The following is a 17,626-nucleotide window of genomic DNA, read 5'->3' as shown; positions in this document are numbered from 1 at the left end:
TAAAATGCTTTGCAGTATTTGTAAATAATGACAAACAAGAAATCCATGTCCTTCCATACTTTAAATTATAGACACATCACATATAAATAAAAGGATTTGGGGGACTGCAACAGTATTGAATTCTGGACACATCACATATAAATGAATGGATTTTGGGGGATTGCAACAGTATTGAATTCTAGACACATCACATATGAATGAAAGGGTTTGGGGGATTGCAACAGTATTTCAGTTACATAAGACTATCGGCCATCAAATGTTGCTTTCATTGAATAAAGTTAATGAGCAAAAATAACACAACACAATAGAAACAAATGTAATATTTTTATCAGGTTAAAGTACACATCATTAAAAGAGAATACTCCTGTACATTTACTAACATTTTGAACTCTTGAGTAAAGATATAATTAAACAACAAACAAAAATAAAAATTTGCTGTTAGTAACTGATTATAATAGATTATCAGTTGGTTAAGTGGATTATCAAAATCATGATTCCCATCACTTTATATCACAGTCTTTTTAGCCGTGAGCTACACTGTATTAGTCAATAAGTTACTACATGTCATATCTGATTAACAAGAGTGTGATATTCTATTTATCACAGTGTTAAGAACTTTGCACTGCTCAGTGATGTGTATTTGATAACTTGGAGAATTCTCAGTGTGATAAAATATATTTATGGCAGGACATTTATATGGCACATGTAACTTGTAGAAACCAATTACAAAATGTTAAACTGAATATTTTGAATTTCATGTTCCCAAAGTCTCACCGTTACTGGCTAGTTTAAACCCTGTCTTAGAAACGAAAAACTTTGTTGAAAACATGAATGCTAAGTAAAAGAAAAATTGAGAAACTGTAATGAAAAAATGGATACAACGTACTTACTTAGGCTATGAATGATAAAGCCAATTTTCGTTAAATTAAACAGTAAAGACTGAGAATCCGTATGTTAGTGATGGTGGTGGAGGTGCATGCCATAAGACTGGGTATGTGCCAAAGTAAACAACCACTTTATTTCAATATTGCCTATCCCAAACAAAACCTTTTCTGATACATGTATTTCATGTTGGAATATAACCAGAACAACTCTACAGACATGATTGAGTGTGATTTGGATTTTTAACATAGCTTTAATAATTTTTCAGTCATGTGACAGTTTATAGTGATGTCTAGCACTGGGGCATCATGTCACAAACATGTAGCATGATGTCCCACCCAGTCACATTATAATGACACCAGGCCGACCAGTCCTAACGCTTAACCTCATTTTTGTAAGTCTTTGGTATGACTCGACCTGAGATCGAACCCACGATCTCCTGCATCCAAGGCAGATGCTCTAACCACTAGGCCACGGGAGCGGTCCACACAGGATTGACTTTGGATGCAGCAGCAGATATATGCAAGTCCAATTCTGGGCACTTGCAGTTACACAGGTTTTTAATTTTGAGTTTTTGGTCAGACTTTACCTTTTAGGAAACTTGAATTTTAAAAGAAAAAAAATCCAGCATGGTACATATCTGCTGATATACAGGAAATTTTTGTGTGTATAATGTGCACTCCGATTTTCAACTTGGAATGAGAGGAAAAACATAGTTCTGCCATATAATTCACGTATGATAATACATTTTAAAATCTTGATAATTTCACTCCATTTTCATAGTGCAACAATGTTACCCATTTTGGACATAGAATTAAAAATACATATTAAATGAAAAAGATATATTAAATACTGTGATATAACAGGATAAATAAAAATAAGAACCAAGTCTATTTTTCAAAGAAGAAGAAAATGTTTTCCAATTTTAAATGTTAATTGATTATTTAGTCTCACGATGTGTCAGTTTTATGCAAACAGATTAACCGTGGTCCCAAAAAATATGTCCCCTAAATGTGCCTCTGATGAGAACAATAACACTGCCTGAATTCGAAGAATTATATTTCTATTCAACCAAGAACAAATGAAGATAAAATGTATTTGATCCACAGTTATGGAATGCTCATCATTTACAGTATTGGTATGCTTAATCATCATATTTGTTCCGCTCTAATCCCATACACAGCTTTAAAGCAAGTTACCAGTCATTATGTACATGTATTTCCAGTCACAACATAGAAAAAAAGGCTACACAGTGACGTGAAATAAAATAAATTTATTAACATAAGCAATCAAAGCACAAGACTATCAAGGATTGTAAACATATTATTTCAATATTTTTCTATTTTTGGCACCTGCATCCATATTTGATGGCAAATGAGCATCATCTGAACCATACTGAAAGACTTTATGCCAGGATGCCTGTTGTCAGCATTAAAAATTCTGTCTAGCAGTTTTTAAAATAAAGTTATTTAAATATTTCTCTAGTTTTAGTAACACTGCCCATATGTGACAGCAAGTTAGAATTCATTATTGGAAAGGCCCTCAAGCTATCGTGCTTTCTGTCAAAATTTCATCAAATTCTGTTTAGTTGTTTTGAAGAATTTGCTAAGGACCTCTTTTTACTTTATGTAACAGCAGCTATATATGGTGATAAATCAGCAAAATTTGTAAAAAAATTTTAGAGTCTTTTATGCCTGGATGCTTTCAGTCTAATATGATTCAGTTCTGTTTTAAAAAAGCAGTTCAAAGGTTTTGTTTTATATTTAGTAATGGCAATATATTTAATTGTGGGTCATCATTATTTTTATAATTCTGAAAAGCTTTCATGACAGGATGTGTCAAATATGGTCAAATTCTGTTGAGCAGATTTTGTGAAGCCATAAAAAATGGTTTTTGATGCTTTCGGTGACAGCAGCCATATATGATGGCAGATCTGCATCATCTGCTGAAGACAGAAAGGCCTTCCTGCCAGAACACTGTAAAATCTAATCCAGTTCTGAAGATTTATTGAAGTCATTTCAAGGTTTGTGATGTCTATTATCAAAGGCAAATGTCAGAAATGCATTCATTAATTTTCTTTCAACATAATTTTCAAGAATTCATGCAAATGATAAACCATGCATTGACAATATTGGCTGATTAGTTGTTGTTGTTGTTGTTGTAGGGTTTAATGTCCTTTTTCAGCACAAGATAGGCTATACATGGCAGAAAGTATAAATGGTGGAGGAGCAACCCAGGAAAACACTGGAAAGAACCACCGACCCACGAGAAGCTACTGGCAAGCTTTCTCATGTATGCACATTGGCTGAGCTGATTAGTATTTGTACTGGTAAAATCTGGCTTTGTACCAACTTTTTCTTTTCTTGCTGGTAAAAAGTACCTGTAGCAACCCTAGCAGAATCTCTGATAAAACCCTTCATGCCTAGATGCTTTCTGTAGTAATTGGTAAAATTCTGTTGAACAGTTTTTGAGAAGCCCTTAAAAAGTGTTTCTACTTTTAGTAATGGTGGCCATAATAAATGGCAAATCAGCATCATCTTTATAAAATTAATCACATTTCATGCCAGACTGTTTTCTCTCAAATTCGGTCAAATTCTAAAAAGTGGCTTTTAAGAAGAAGTAATTAAAATGTTTTTCTATTTCTTGGGAGTGGCAGTTATATCTGATGATGGATGAACATTATTCGTAAATAAAATATTGAAAGCCTTTAATGCCAAGATGCTCTCTGCCAAGCTTGGTTGAAATTGGTCATGGTTTTTAAGAAGTTGAAAGTAGAAACTGTTGAGTGATAATGTGCTGTGGCCAATGCATATGAGATGAAAAGCCACATGCTCATATAGTCTTAAAGCCAGGTAAGCTAAAAATCATCTCAAAAATAAGAGAAAATCTGCATAATACTCTTAACATTTCTAAAAATAGTATTATAATAAACACTCAATAAAAATACTCATGCCAAAAGAATATAGCTATTGAAGTAAGTAATGCTCAATATTATATGCTCATTTTTTTTCCTGTTAACTTTACATTGTCAGAATCGTGCAATATTACCCGATACTGAACCCGCGCGACAATACACATATAGCATTCACGTGCATAAAGGAACTACTTTCTACTGTAAACAAACAATGGACGCAGACGCCAGCACTTTTGATTTGTACACAAATCATGTACACTCGCGTTAGATGCTCTTTACGTTGTGGTTGTTTAAATTTGTTTCTGAATTAATTAAAACAGATGTTTCGTGGACTGCCACATGCCAGCTGCTTTGGCACATTCCGCGTTGATACAATGTTTCGGATTTAGGCTAGCTACAGTACATAAAAGATGCAAGATAAGGGCCTTACAAATAACATACAAGTGACAAGTCATATACTCTCTTCTTTAGCTGGTGATAAGAATGGCAAAATAAAAAATACTTACAGTTTTACATCCTGAATTTCCTCAAAATGTATTTTCTTAATTCTGCAAATCCAAATTACATGAGCTATGTCATAGGTTCTCAATCTGGATTACTCATTTCGAAATTGTACTGTAATTTCGATGATAAGTGCAATTACATCCTCTTTACTGCACTCAAAATGAAATAAGCATTAAATTCCATAGCGTCTTTTTCATAATTGCAATTGAAAGACTTCATATTTTTCCCACATTATGATTTCAAACATTCAATGACAAAAACAGAAACACATTTGCAGATGTCAACACACTTCTCCCCAGCTTCTTCAATCTGATGTATTTCATGTGGAATTGTCACATACAAATCCAGTCCATAATCACGAAATTTCCTAGAATCGAGAAAAATACCAAAATCTATTCATTCCAGATCAAATGGAAAAGTTGGTGCAATGCACATTCATTCACAATATGACTACAAATTTCAATTTTAACTAGACATGCCATTTTCTTTCGAAAGTTATGTCAAGCGTACGACTAAGTTCAAATTTATCTGGGCGGAGTTATGTGCGCAGTAATAACGTTGATTTGTGTAATGATGAATATGCGCTTGTGTATTTAGTTTGGCATGCGGCATATATTCATTTAAGTTGTTTATTGTAGTGTATTTTGTTTATATAATTAAGCCTTAGAATAAAAAAATGAGCATATAATGAAAAGGTTACTGCATTTGTATGGGAAAATAAGAACTCGTTTTGCTGGAAGGATATACTGCACTCCCAAGGTCGTGCAGTATTCCATCCAAAAACTCGTTCATATTTTCCCATACGAATGCAGTAACCTATAAATATAGTTCTTGAAATAATTAAAAATAAGTAAACACAACTTGAGTCCCAATATTTGAAAATGTAATGAGTACATTCTTCAGTATTCACTAAAAACGCTCATCATTTATAAATACATGTACTATAGATAAATTATCAATGTCACTAAAGTTCATACAACTTCACCAAATCTGATACAGGTCTCAGATTTTTAAAGTCCCATAGAATTTTAATGACATAAATTGAGCTTGTTCATGTGAGTAAATTGGCTTATACAAAAGTAATGTCTGAGCTTTATCACAGGAAAAGGTCATTGTTGTTCCTGAAAATAAAATACCAGAAATGCCAATGCTTATGTTAAATTGAAAAACAGGAGAGATAATCCATAATATACACCAGATAAAGTAAAATAAAAGTACTACTGGCCAAAATGGAAGTGGCTTCTTATTTACATCAATGCCATGAACCTGTAGATATGACTTTGAAAATTCAAACATGCTGGTGAGTGGTGTATCATCACAAACAAAGAATGGCTGCCCTGATATAGAGTTGTCTCCCCTGAGAGCCTTCTCTGCACAAAGAAAGCACCAGGCAGCATTTCGAACATAAGTGCACTGCTGAACTGCTGAACCACTATTGATAGGCCTGAAATATTTTGAAGTGCATGCTGCTCGAATAATTTCCGTAACAAAATATTTGTCCAGCTCTCCATACATAACTGTAGGTCTAAGAGACAAAGTCCTCAATTCGCCACCTGCAGAAAAAAAAGAGAGGTCAAATTTTTTACACATACTTATGCAATGTTTATTTACCAAGTTTGTCAGTTTATTCTTCCATCCATCCTCCATGAATAAGCTCTAAAGCAATTAACTACAATCCAGTTTTAATGTATAAAAAGTACATGATGGAATGACTGTGCAGCACCTGTTTTACCCTAAGTGTGAGTGCTGAAGGTGGGTTGAACTATATATACATGATGGAATAGATGGAATATTTTGGATTTGAGTCCATGGCTTAGGTGATTTTTGTTTCTCATAAAACAAAAATACTGAGTCCCAAAACTAAAAAAAACAAAAGCAACAATAAACAATGTTAGGTTTCAGGTTAAATACATATAAAAATAAAGAGACTTTAAGTTCTTGTGGGTGAAGAATAGATTTGTGAGGATTTTCAGAAAGGATTCAGGGCTCTCTGGAACACTAGCTTCCAGGTCAAATGCACACAAAATTCTCAAAGGATGCATCCTGGTGATGCAACTAATTTTTCACTGGGACACTCCCCATATTTCTGTTTTGGTCAGCCATGGCCAATCTGCAGAACTGCTAAAGACTAGGCTTAGGTAAACATAAATGAATCCAGTGTGACTAATTAACAGTGAAGCCTTATAATTGTATCATGTGAAAAGAACTGTCCCTCTAAAGGCTTTGATGTGACTTAAAACAGCTGTTCCACTGAGTATGTATGTAAGCACTTGCAATTGTTTGGCACATAAATGATGCCTTTTTGTTGTAATGTTTAATGATGCAAATATAAATCGTGAAAGTAATCAAAGGTTTCTCTGAGTCTGATTTCAACAATATTGTCAAATCACCGATAATAATAATAATAATAATAATAACTGACTTTAGTATGTGCATTTTAGATCTGGACGGAGCATTATCAGTAGATATGTTTAAAGAGAAAAAGTGAATCAGCAAAAGCTGTTTCATTTCTTTGGAAATGGACTTGTGACAAAAATCCCATTATCATTATACCTTTTCCTTCCATCTTTGTTTAATTTAATGATGGTAATAATGTACAGCAGTATACAGTATATGGTACAGTGTAATGCCAGGTGTTTACTCAGGTAAGTTTCTTTCATGTGAATGGAGATGTCCTTTTTAATGCAGCAGAGAAAAACACGCAACAGTCTGAATGATCATTCTTGTGATTGAAGCTAACTGTTGATGATTTTGTTGTTGTTGTTGTTTATCTTTTGTTTTTGTGTTACTGTAGTAGAAAAACTTAAATTTACATGTACAAAGTCTAAACTTAACACTGTATTTGCTTATCAGTACATGAAATGACAATATTCTAAGGAATGCTTATTATTTTCTCCTATCTAGTAACAACTTAACCAGTGTCCACACCATCATGATCAGTCTAAGATCTACAAACGTGTGGGATTAAAATGGATATGTCAAGTGCTAATAATTACAGTATTCAGGATGTGCTTTCTTCTAATTTTATTAGAAAAAGTTGTAATTTTTTATAACCTAAAGCTTAATATTTATTTCCAGTGTCTCAGAGAAGATTCTAATCAGCAAGATTTACATTTTATAGACTGTAAATCCTATGGACTGTAAATCCTATGGACTGCATATCCCATGGACTGTAAATCCTAAATGGTACAGCTGACACCATTGTGGAGCAAATAGTGAAATTGTGTAGATGTCTCGGATTGGGCTTTTGTAAAGTAATTTCAATGCTATTGATAGTGTTTCAGCAATGATAGAAAGACTTAATGGTGTGGCTGCAAAACTTTGAGCTTCATACAATCCATGACTTATACCAACATACCGTATTTGCTGGCCTATAAGTCGATGCGGAGTATAAGTCGAATTCACTAATTTTGTAAATTTTCCATCCTTCGTCCATATATAAGTCAATTCAGAGTATAAGACGAGGCCAGGTAAATAACATGGCTTCGCATTTTACACTAGTAACTTCCAGTTTCATGAATATTAATGGTATCACTATGATATTCCATATTACCAGCAATCATGAAATTGCATCACTGATGCTAACATGGTTGTAATTTTATTCCTGTACAAGGCACTGATATATTCTGTTATCAATTGACACAGCTGAATAAACAAAACAGTCCGTGCTTGTTTTAATTATGATATCCATTGCAACAAGAGTCACATGGCTGTGCATGCTATGTACATGTTAATTAAAGGTCTAAAGCTTTAGCCTGATTATTCCAGTTGAAACCAGTCTTGAGTACAAGATTCAACCAATGAAATAAACCCATTGGGGGCTAACAATAGGGAAATGAGGCTATCCATTGGGAAATAAAGAAATGTAAAGAAAATTAAGAGACAGAAAACAGTAAACATTACAAACAAAAAATAAATAAAAATACTTTTTATTATACTTTAACATATCTGTGAAATGCAATATCAAATTTACACAAATGAACAGTTTTATAATACATATTATTTAACATGTCAATTATAATTGAAAGCACACAGATGTTGTAATTAATTGTATTACCTGTAGTAGAACTGTTTCACATTATAATTAAGAAAATAATGATTAAGAGTTCACTGAATCATCTCCTATATCTGAAAATCCCTTGAAGTCTTCGTCTTCCCTATCGGAATGAAAAATGGCAGCTATCTCAGGGCTCAGATCATTGGAAATGTTCTCATTATAAATCTGTCTCCATCTCATCATCCTCATCTGGCATCTCTATCCTGCTGAAAATTTCTGCTTTAGCAAAGCCATTCACAATAGCTGATTCAGAAACACTGTCCCATGCATCCTTAACCCAATGTGCAACCTGGGAATATGTAGCACGCCGCATACATCCCGTGTTTGTGAAGCTGTGCTCGCCTGCCATCATCCAATGTTCCCACAACTTCTGAAGCTCAGCTTTGAAACAGCGATTAATGGAAATGTCTAATGGTTGTAATAACTTCGTTATACCACCTGGGATGATACCTAATGATGTCTTCTTGGTTTCAACCTTTGTCTCTGTCACTGATGTGTGCATGCACAGAATCCATAATGAGGAGACTTCTTAGTGTCAGGAAAAATTCACCAATTCGATGTGCAAAACATCTCTCAAACCACTTGTCCAGCATGTTATTGTCCATCCATCCATTTGGATTTACTTCAATCATTATTCCACTGGGGAATTTCTCTTCTGGCATCATTTTTCTTTTTAAAATCAGCATTGGTGGAAACTTTCCATCATCAGCAAAACATGAGAAAACTACAGTGAAGTTTGACTTCTCATGACCTGTTGTCCTAATAGTAACACTGTTAGATCCTTTAAGCTCAATGGGTCTGGTCATTGGAATGTTGAATGTTCATGGCACTTTGTCCATGTTTATCACGTCAGTCATTTCCAAATTGTCAGTCTTAATCTTGTCTTGGATGTACTCGTGGAAAATGTTCAATTTTTCCAGAAAGTCTACTGGTAGTTTCTGTGCCATGAACCTAAAACACCATGACAAACTTCAGCTGAAACTTTCAATTCCTAATTCAGCCTTGATTTCCTTTGCCTTGAGTCTGAGATCAACAGAGTTCATTCCACGACACGTGGCGTGTTGTGTCAAGACATATTTTTTTAATTTATCCTCAATATTAATCCATCTTGCTTTGCAGCCATGATTTGCTTTTTTTTTGTGTACTGCATAATGCAACCTTAGCTTTATGCCAATCCTGGACACATTTTTCACTTACACCATATTTCCTGTGAGCAGCCATATTCCCACCTTTGTCTTCCGCTAACTTAACAACTTCCAGCTTAAAAGCCGTTGTGTAAGACTTGCATGATTTGACGAGAGGCATTGTGAGATAAGTTGTATGATTTGTACGGGGATATTTATAAGAATGATTATGACTGAAAAGATTGATCAAATCAGACCTAACTCATTAAAATGTGCCAGTGCTATAGCAATGAAAAAATGCCCACAGCCAAATTCATTATTTACATCCAGAGAAGGAAGTGGGCATCGTTTCCTGTGGTTCTTAATCCACTTGATATTAAAAAAGGGAGTGTAATTGATGCAGATTAATGATAAAGAACAATGGGGTACTGGCAATATGGTAACTAGTATCGGTAGCCAAACCAATATCAGGGTTTAAACAATTGCAGCAAATGGCTTTGATTGTTGTTGGAAACCAAAGACCAATTTATCAACTACCGGTATAATCAAAGAGAGATGCCGAATTGACAGCTAGTTAAGAATGAATATAGGTGATGTGTTGACATTACAATTTGCTTTGAAATGCAAAACTAAAAATGGATCATTGATGATCTACGAGTAGTCCATATATATCTGATTTTAGTTTAGTTTAAACCATATTTATTTGAGAAAATTTGTCAAATACAATTATAAACATATGATTTGGGGCACTCAGTAGAAAGCATAATCTACTGTATTTTATAAATAATCATAGATGGCTTGAGTTAATATGGATTACATCCCTTTGTAGGATCAATTAGATCAATGAAAAAGCTATACAGGTAATCGCTCGCGTGTGTCCAACAGTATACTAGAAAATCAAATATCAATGGACCAGTCGGTAAAATGTGATCAGGAAGAATGAGGTATGGTTGAAAAGGATGAATAAAACTAAATTATTTTGTATCTTTTTTTTAGGAATAAACAATATGCTTTGAATTAGTACAGTACACTATAGAGTATAGACCGTAAGTGTGCTATGCGGCCAGGTGAATGTTTTAACAGTAATTGTTTTCTTTTATTTCATGTCTGAGAAATAAGAAAATACACGCAGAATGCAAACTAAATAACGACAAAACATATAAAAAATAAATGCAGTCATATTAGTTTATAACAATTTATTGACATAGTAATTTAACAAGAATTTGTACTTTTATATGACCTGTTTTCGATTTTGCTGATTATAGAGCAATTGTAATAGCATACCAGGTACCATAATCCATATATAAGCTGATGCCATTTCAGTGACATAATCCATATATAAGTTGATGCCATTTCAGTGACATAATCCATATATAAGCTGATGCCATTTCAGTGACATAATCCATATATAAGCTGATGCCATTTCAGTGACATAATCCATATATAAGCTGATGCCATTTCAGTGACATAATCCATATATAAGCTGATGCCATTTCAGTGACATAATCCATATATAAGTTGATTCGAAGTAAAAGATAAAGACCTGACTTAAAAGTTACAAAGTATCGACTTATAGGCAGGAAAATACGGTAATGTGTAGAACACAGACCTTTCAATATTTGGTGTTATGTTATTACTGTATCAGCTGGGAGCGATGGAAACAATTATGGGTGATGCATCAAGCACCTAGCCCATCAGAAGCTGGCCAGTATCAGGTGGCTTTCTTTGCAGGTTGCAATAACAACAGCCTATTAAGTTTGCAAAGCTCAAGTGTACAGCTTATAAGGTGAAGCAGTGAAAGGTAATGTTGAAGCAAAAGGATTGTATAATAAGGTGAAGACATCAACATTTCTTCCTTCCAATGAGGCGGCTCCGAGTGGCCGAGTGGTCTAAAGCGCTCTCTGTTACGGATCACTGCCATCTCACCTCTGTCTGCGTGGGTTCAAGTCTCGGATTTGGCCAATGTGGGTATGTGAGAAAGCTTGCCAGTAGCTTCTCGAGGGTCAGTGGTTCTTTCCGGGGATTTCCCGGGTTCTTCCTCCACCATTAATACTGGTCGCCATGTATAGCCTATCATGTGCTGAAAAATGGCGTTAAACCCTACAACAACAACAACAAAAAAATCCTTCCAATGACTTTTAGGGATATATTGTGTTTAATGAATAAATTATCCAGGTATTTTTCAAAAATGAGGTCAATGTTGAAACTGCAAATGTAATGGTGGAAAGCACACTGGAGAAACTTGATCAGTTTAAAAGTGAAAATGGGAATACCCTGTAATGCAGTTTCAGTCAGCATCAGCAGTATATTTGGATAAGCTCTGCAATAATTTGAGGGACAGATCTGAGAAGGAATCAATGTAGAAGTTGCTGAATATCAATAAAATTTTAAAGTCAGCTTATCTGCCAGCATTATCTGCCATATGGGTGAAAGTCATATGAACAACGTTCTGTTGCATACCAGGGCCCAGCAACGTGGAATGAATTGCCCACTGAACTTAGACAAAGACTCAGTGATCCCATTCAAGAGTGCTCTTAAAACTCACTTATTTCGACTGCAAGAACAAAGTTAAACACCTAATAATGTTTCCTACCTTAAATATTTTTTCAGCATGGTTTTATGTATTCTAATTTTATGGTGTTTGTGTTTGTAATCATATCATTATATATGTTTTTTATGTTACAGGTGTTGTCTAATGCTGTAAAGCACTTGAAGCTTCTAAAGATTAGGCACTATTCAAAGTCCTCATTATTATTTATTATTATTATATATTTAAATGGGGTTTGTGAACTGTTACAGAACTACAGCCCATTCACGCTTGTCCTAAAGCAAGTGAGATGCAAGTCAGAGCAATGTTTGTATGGACATTATTTGCAATTAGTGTCATGTTTCCTGATTCTGTCGTGCTTTTCATGCCTTTTAACAGCTCCTGTTATTTATGTTGCTTGTGAAAGAGGCTTTTCCTCACAGAACAGACTTAAGACCAAAGCTAAGTCAACCCTGGAACATACAAACCGTGAACAAATTAATCAGAATATTGGAGAAGGGTCCTGGATTTTAAGACTTTGATCCTGAAATTGGGATACATGATTTTATAAAGTCAACGAACAGGAATAAGTGAACACACTAACTTGTTTGAAAAACTATTTTATGCAGTATGTTATAAAGATGCTCTGGACAATTACTGAAAAATGTAATGTTACAAGAATTCAATCAAGATATGTAATTAAAACAATGCTCAGTTTATGCTCTTTATAGACTACATCACACAAGACCTTTATAGACTACATCACACAAGACCTTTATAGACTACATCACACAAGACATTTATAGACTACATCACACATTACACAGGACCTTTATAGACTACATCACACATCACACAAGACCTTTATAGACTACATCACACAAGACCTTTATAGACTACATCACACAAGACCTTTATAGACTACATCACACATCACACAGGACCTTTATAGACTACATCACACAAGACCTTTATAGACTACATCACACATCACACAGGACCTTTATAGACTACATGACACATCACACAAGACCTTTATAGACTACATCACACATCACACAGGACCTTTATAGACTACATCACACAGGACCTTTACAGACAACATCACACATCACACAAGACCTTTATAGACTACATCACACATCACACAAGACCTTTATAGACTACATCACACATCACACAAGACCTTTATAGACTACATCACACATCACACAGGACCTTTATAGACTACATCACACATCACACAGGACCTTTATAGACTACATCACACATCACACAAAACATTTATAGACTACATCACACATTACACAGGACCTTTATAGACTACATCACACATCACACAAGACCTTTATAGACTACATCACACAAGACCTTTATAGACTACATCACACAAGACCTTTATAGACTACATCACACATCACACAGGACCTTTATAGACTACATCACACAAGACCTTTATAGACTACATCACACATCACACAGGACCTTTATAGACTACATGACACATCACACAAGACCTTTATAGACTACATCACACATCACACAGGACCTTTATAGACTACATCACACAGGACCTTTACAGACAACATCACACATCACACAAGACCTTTATAGACTACATCACACATCACACAAGACCTTTATAGACTACATCACACATCACACAAGACCTTTATAGACTACATCACACATCACACAGGACCTTTATAGACTACATCACACATCACACAGGACCTTTATAGACTACATCACACATCACACAAAACATTTATAGACTACATCACACATTACACAGGACCTTTATAGACTACATCACACATCACACAAGACCTTTATAGACTACATCACACAAGACCTTTATAGACTACATCACACAAGACCTTTATAGACTACATCACACATCACACAGGACCTTTATAGACTACATCACACAAGACCTTTATAGACTACATCACACATCACACAAGACCTTTACAGACTACATCACACATCACACAGGACCTTTATAGACTACATCACACATCACACAAGACCTCTACAGACAACATCACACATCACACAAGACCTTTATAGACTACATCACACATCACACAAGACCTTTATAGACTACAAAACACATCACACAAGACCTTTATAGACTACATCACACATCACACAGGACCTTTACAGACTACATCACACATCACACAAGACCTTTATAGACTACATGACACATCACACAAGACCTTTATAGACTACATGACACATCACACAAGACCTTTATAGACTACATCATACAAGACCTGAGCTGCATAAATTGTCAAACCTTGTTAAACAGGCCCAAAAAATTAAATTAGGTTCAAATCTAAAAACATACCATTTGCTACATCACTTCCATTGGCCTTGAGAACAAGTTCCTCAGCTTTTTGTTTGGTTTCAGCATATGGACCGAAAAAAAAGCAGCCTTTGTGTGGAATGGAAGAGGTAGTTTCTGTCCTATTGAAGACATGGCCCCCTTTCCCTATCACTACATCCACTGTGCTACAATATACCAGTCTTTTGACATTACCCTTTTTACATGCTTGTATTATATTTTCCGTTCCTGAAAACAAAGAAAATTTTGATCACAGTACTAGCATATGGATGCTACCCTTGCAAGAGTTATTCTTCAGTAACTGAATATTACTCAGATTCAAACAAAGAAAAATTCTATCGACTTGTACAGTAAATGACAATTTTTCAGATGAAATTTAGAAGCATTCATTCCTACTTATAATGGAAAAGATGGTATTATAAAACAACACAAATGGTATTATTTGGGTAACAACTACAATGATTACGTAGGTGCAATACAAATGGTAGGCAATACCTGACTTGAGATATATGGCGGCCATAGGCCGCTATTACAAACTACAGCATATATTATAAGACTATTCAAATTTGTGGATTTTCTTATTATTTACAATGTTATCACAAATTGAAGAAAAACTTGGAGAAGAGACCAACTGTGCATAGTGACAACTGCATATAGCTGCCACATGCTGACAGATTCCATCCAAATATAGTTGTCACCTGACCTATAGTATAAAGACCACCATCCCAAGAGTTTCTACATAGATTACCTGCATATAGTGCCCACCTGCTCAGTGCAAACACCAGGATATGTTTTGGTCCAAATATCAACCCTCATATACTACATACAGGATCTGGTAATTAGGGGTGAATGTCTACTTAATTCATTATTTCAATCATTCACCTGCTGTCTCAACAACAATACCCACTGAGAGGTTACCAAGTCTCAACAACAATACCCAATGAGAGGTTACCAAGTCTCAACAACAATACCCAATGAGAGGTTACCAAGTCTCAACAACAATACCCACTGACAGGTTACCAAGTCTCAACAACAATACCCACTGAGAGGTTACCAAGTCTCAACAACAATACCCAATGAGAGGTTACCAAGTCTCAACAACAATACCCACTGAGAGGTTACCAAGTCTCAACAACAATACCCACTGAGAGGTTACCAAGTCTCAACAACAATACCTGCTGAGAGGTTACCATGTCTCAACAACAATACCCACTGAGAGGTTACCAACTCAGGGTTCTCAATAAATTTCAAAACTGAAGAGACAGTTAACCCCTGACCCCAAAATCTCAAGAGTCAAAATGAAAATTTGTAGAGTCTCAAGAACCAGTTCTTTTGGACAGTCATGAGCCCATAGCTCTGATTTCTCATTATTGGTGGAAACAAATGATATTTAAAATTTCTTGTCTCATGCTGAATAATAAGAAATACTTGTACAGTATTTTGTAACAAACGTACAATCTGATTTTTGTAAAAAAAAATATTTTTCTAATTATATGTATATTTTATATATGAAACAGACAGAAGATTGTCTTATACTTTTTTATATTTTCAATGTCTCCACATATTCTATTATCAACTGCTCAAATTATTTTATATGCAAAAATATACCCATGCAACTATAAAGGTTATATATTATTCAAATATCAAGGATGTACATTCCAGAATTATCAGTTTACTTTTCCACTTGTCCTAAAAATTTTAACAAATTTTCAGAGATTGACTCTGCTTCTTTGCGCCATTGTGATTTAAAGTAAAGATTTATGCACTGAGTGTTATGTCCGTTCAATTTTTGAATGATCCATTAATTAAAACATTCAAGGTTTTAAACATTTTGCCAACTGAAGCAAATTAAACACCAACTGAAGGCAATCCCATGATATAAACTGGCTTTGCGAGATGCCACATATTCCCGTTTTGTCTAACCAATTATAATTTAAAGTGCAATCAAACAAATGCCAATATTTTATCAGAAATGAATCCAGTGAAGTCATAAATTATTCAGAAGTTTTAAACATTCTGCCAAATGCAGCCATTTGCCAATAAAACAACTGGCTTCGCGACCTGCCATATACTCCAGTTTTGACCAGCTGATTATAATCCGATGTCCAAACATACCAATGCTGATAACTGATCAAAAAGCAGTACATTCATGTCATAATCATTTCGTATTCCTCTGTCATAAACAACAAATGAAATCTCAAAACAATCCATCCTAATTTAGATCCATCAAAGCCTGACTTAGTGAACTGTTAGCTCTGCCCAGTTCATGTATATCTTCCACAGGTGCGATATTATTGGCCATCAAGGTCCAGCAGATGTCAATCAGTGCCTCCTACAGCAGATGTCAATCAGTGCCTCCTACAGCAGAATTGTTATGGACAGCATACTCTTAGTAACTAAGCTGAAGGCGAGAATGATGCTCAAGCCCAAACCTATGTGTACCAAAAAGATGCACAAGTTGCAATTTCTGCATGTCAAAAATGGGTGATATTTATATTTGACGCATCAAAACTAGAGAGTATGCGTCTATTGAGAACCCTGCAATTGTGCAATCAGTTTCAAACCCTCCAACTTCCTACCTACCATGTATGCGTTGTTTCTTTCTTTGTGATGTGATTTGGATTTTTAATGTAGCTTTAACAATTTTCAGTCATATCACTACGATGTCTGCGATGTGGCAGTTTATAGTGATGTCTAGCACTGGGGCATCATGCTGCAGACATGTAGCATGATGTCCCACCTAGTCACATTATCCTGACACCAGGCTGACCAGTCCTAACACTAACCTCCAAATGCTGAACGCCAAGCGACGCAGCTGTTAGTACCATTTTTGTAAGTCTCTGGTATGACCTGGCCAGGGATCGAATCCACAACCTCCTGCATCCAAGGTGGCCACCAGAGCGGTTGTACAAATCAGAAAAACTGCTGAACGATAACGTATCACAATATACAATGTATAGTCATTAATATGGAAAGTTTATCATTGAATAAAGATATATAGTCCTACCTCCAACTGCACTGGTCAGAAAGGGCCTTCTGAGCAGACTAAGATCTACCTAAGTCTAGCATTGATGAACTGATGTCATCATAAACACCAATACTCAACTCATTTTTAGTATAGCATAAAATGTAGGTCTCTGTGACTTATTTGGTTTTAAGGATGTAGTAGTAAGAGATGTATCCAATAATCAAATTTCATGATTGAAACATAAACAGCAACCAAGACATGAACTTTCAATACAAAATTTTATGAAAGTCAGTGAGG

The 17,626-nt window shown here is 35.1% G+C and overlaps 1 protein-coding gene across 1 annotated transcript in view; it reads right to left on the bottom strand.

The window, feature by feature from the left end:
- Positions 1–311: 311 nt before the first annotated feature.
- Positions 312–17,626, bottom strand: part of LOC149785211 (3 beta-hydroxysteroid dehydrogenase/Delta 5-->4-isomerase type 4-like) — a 32,461-nt gene continuing 15,146 nt past the window's right edge. Inside the window, exons 4-5 of the mRNA XM_089979021.1 lie at positions 14,365–14,589; positions 312–5,853 (exon numbers count right to left, since the gene is read on the bottom strand). Of these exons, the coding sequence (XP_089835147.1) occupies positions 5,303–5,853; positions 14,365–14,589 (776 nt within the window). The 3' untranslated portion in view covers positions 312–5,302. The remainder of the gene's footprint in view (positions 5,854–14,364; positions 14,590–17,626) is intronic.

Source organism: Sinohyriopsis cumingii, chromosome 13 (genome assembly GCF_028554795.1).
Source record: "Sinohyriopsis cumingii isolate HCF-2022 chromosome 13, ASM2855479v2, whole genome shotgun sequence".
Lineage (NCBI taxonomy): Eukaryota > Metazoa > Mollusca > Bivalvia > Unionida > Unionidae > Sinohyriopsis > Sinohyriopsis cumingii.
The sequence above is the reverse complement of the archived record's forward strand: the minus strand, read 5'-3'. Positions and strand labels throughout refer to the sequence as shown.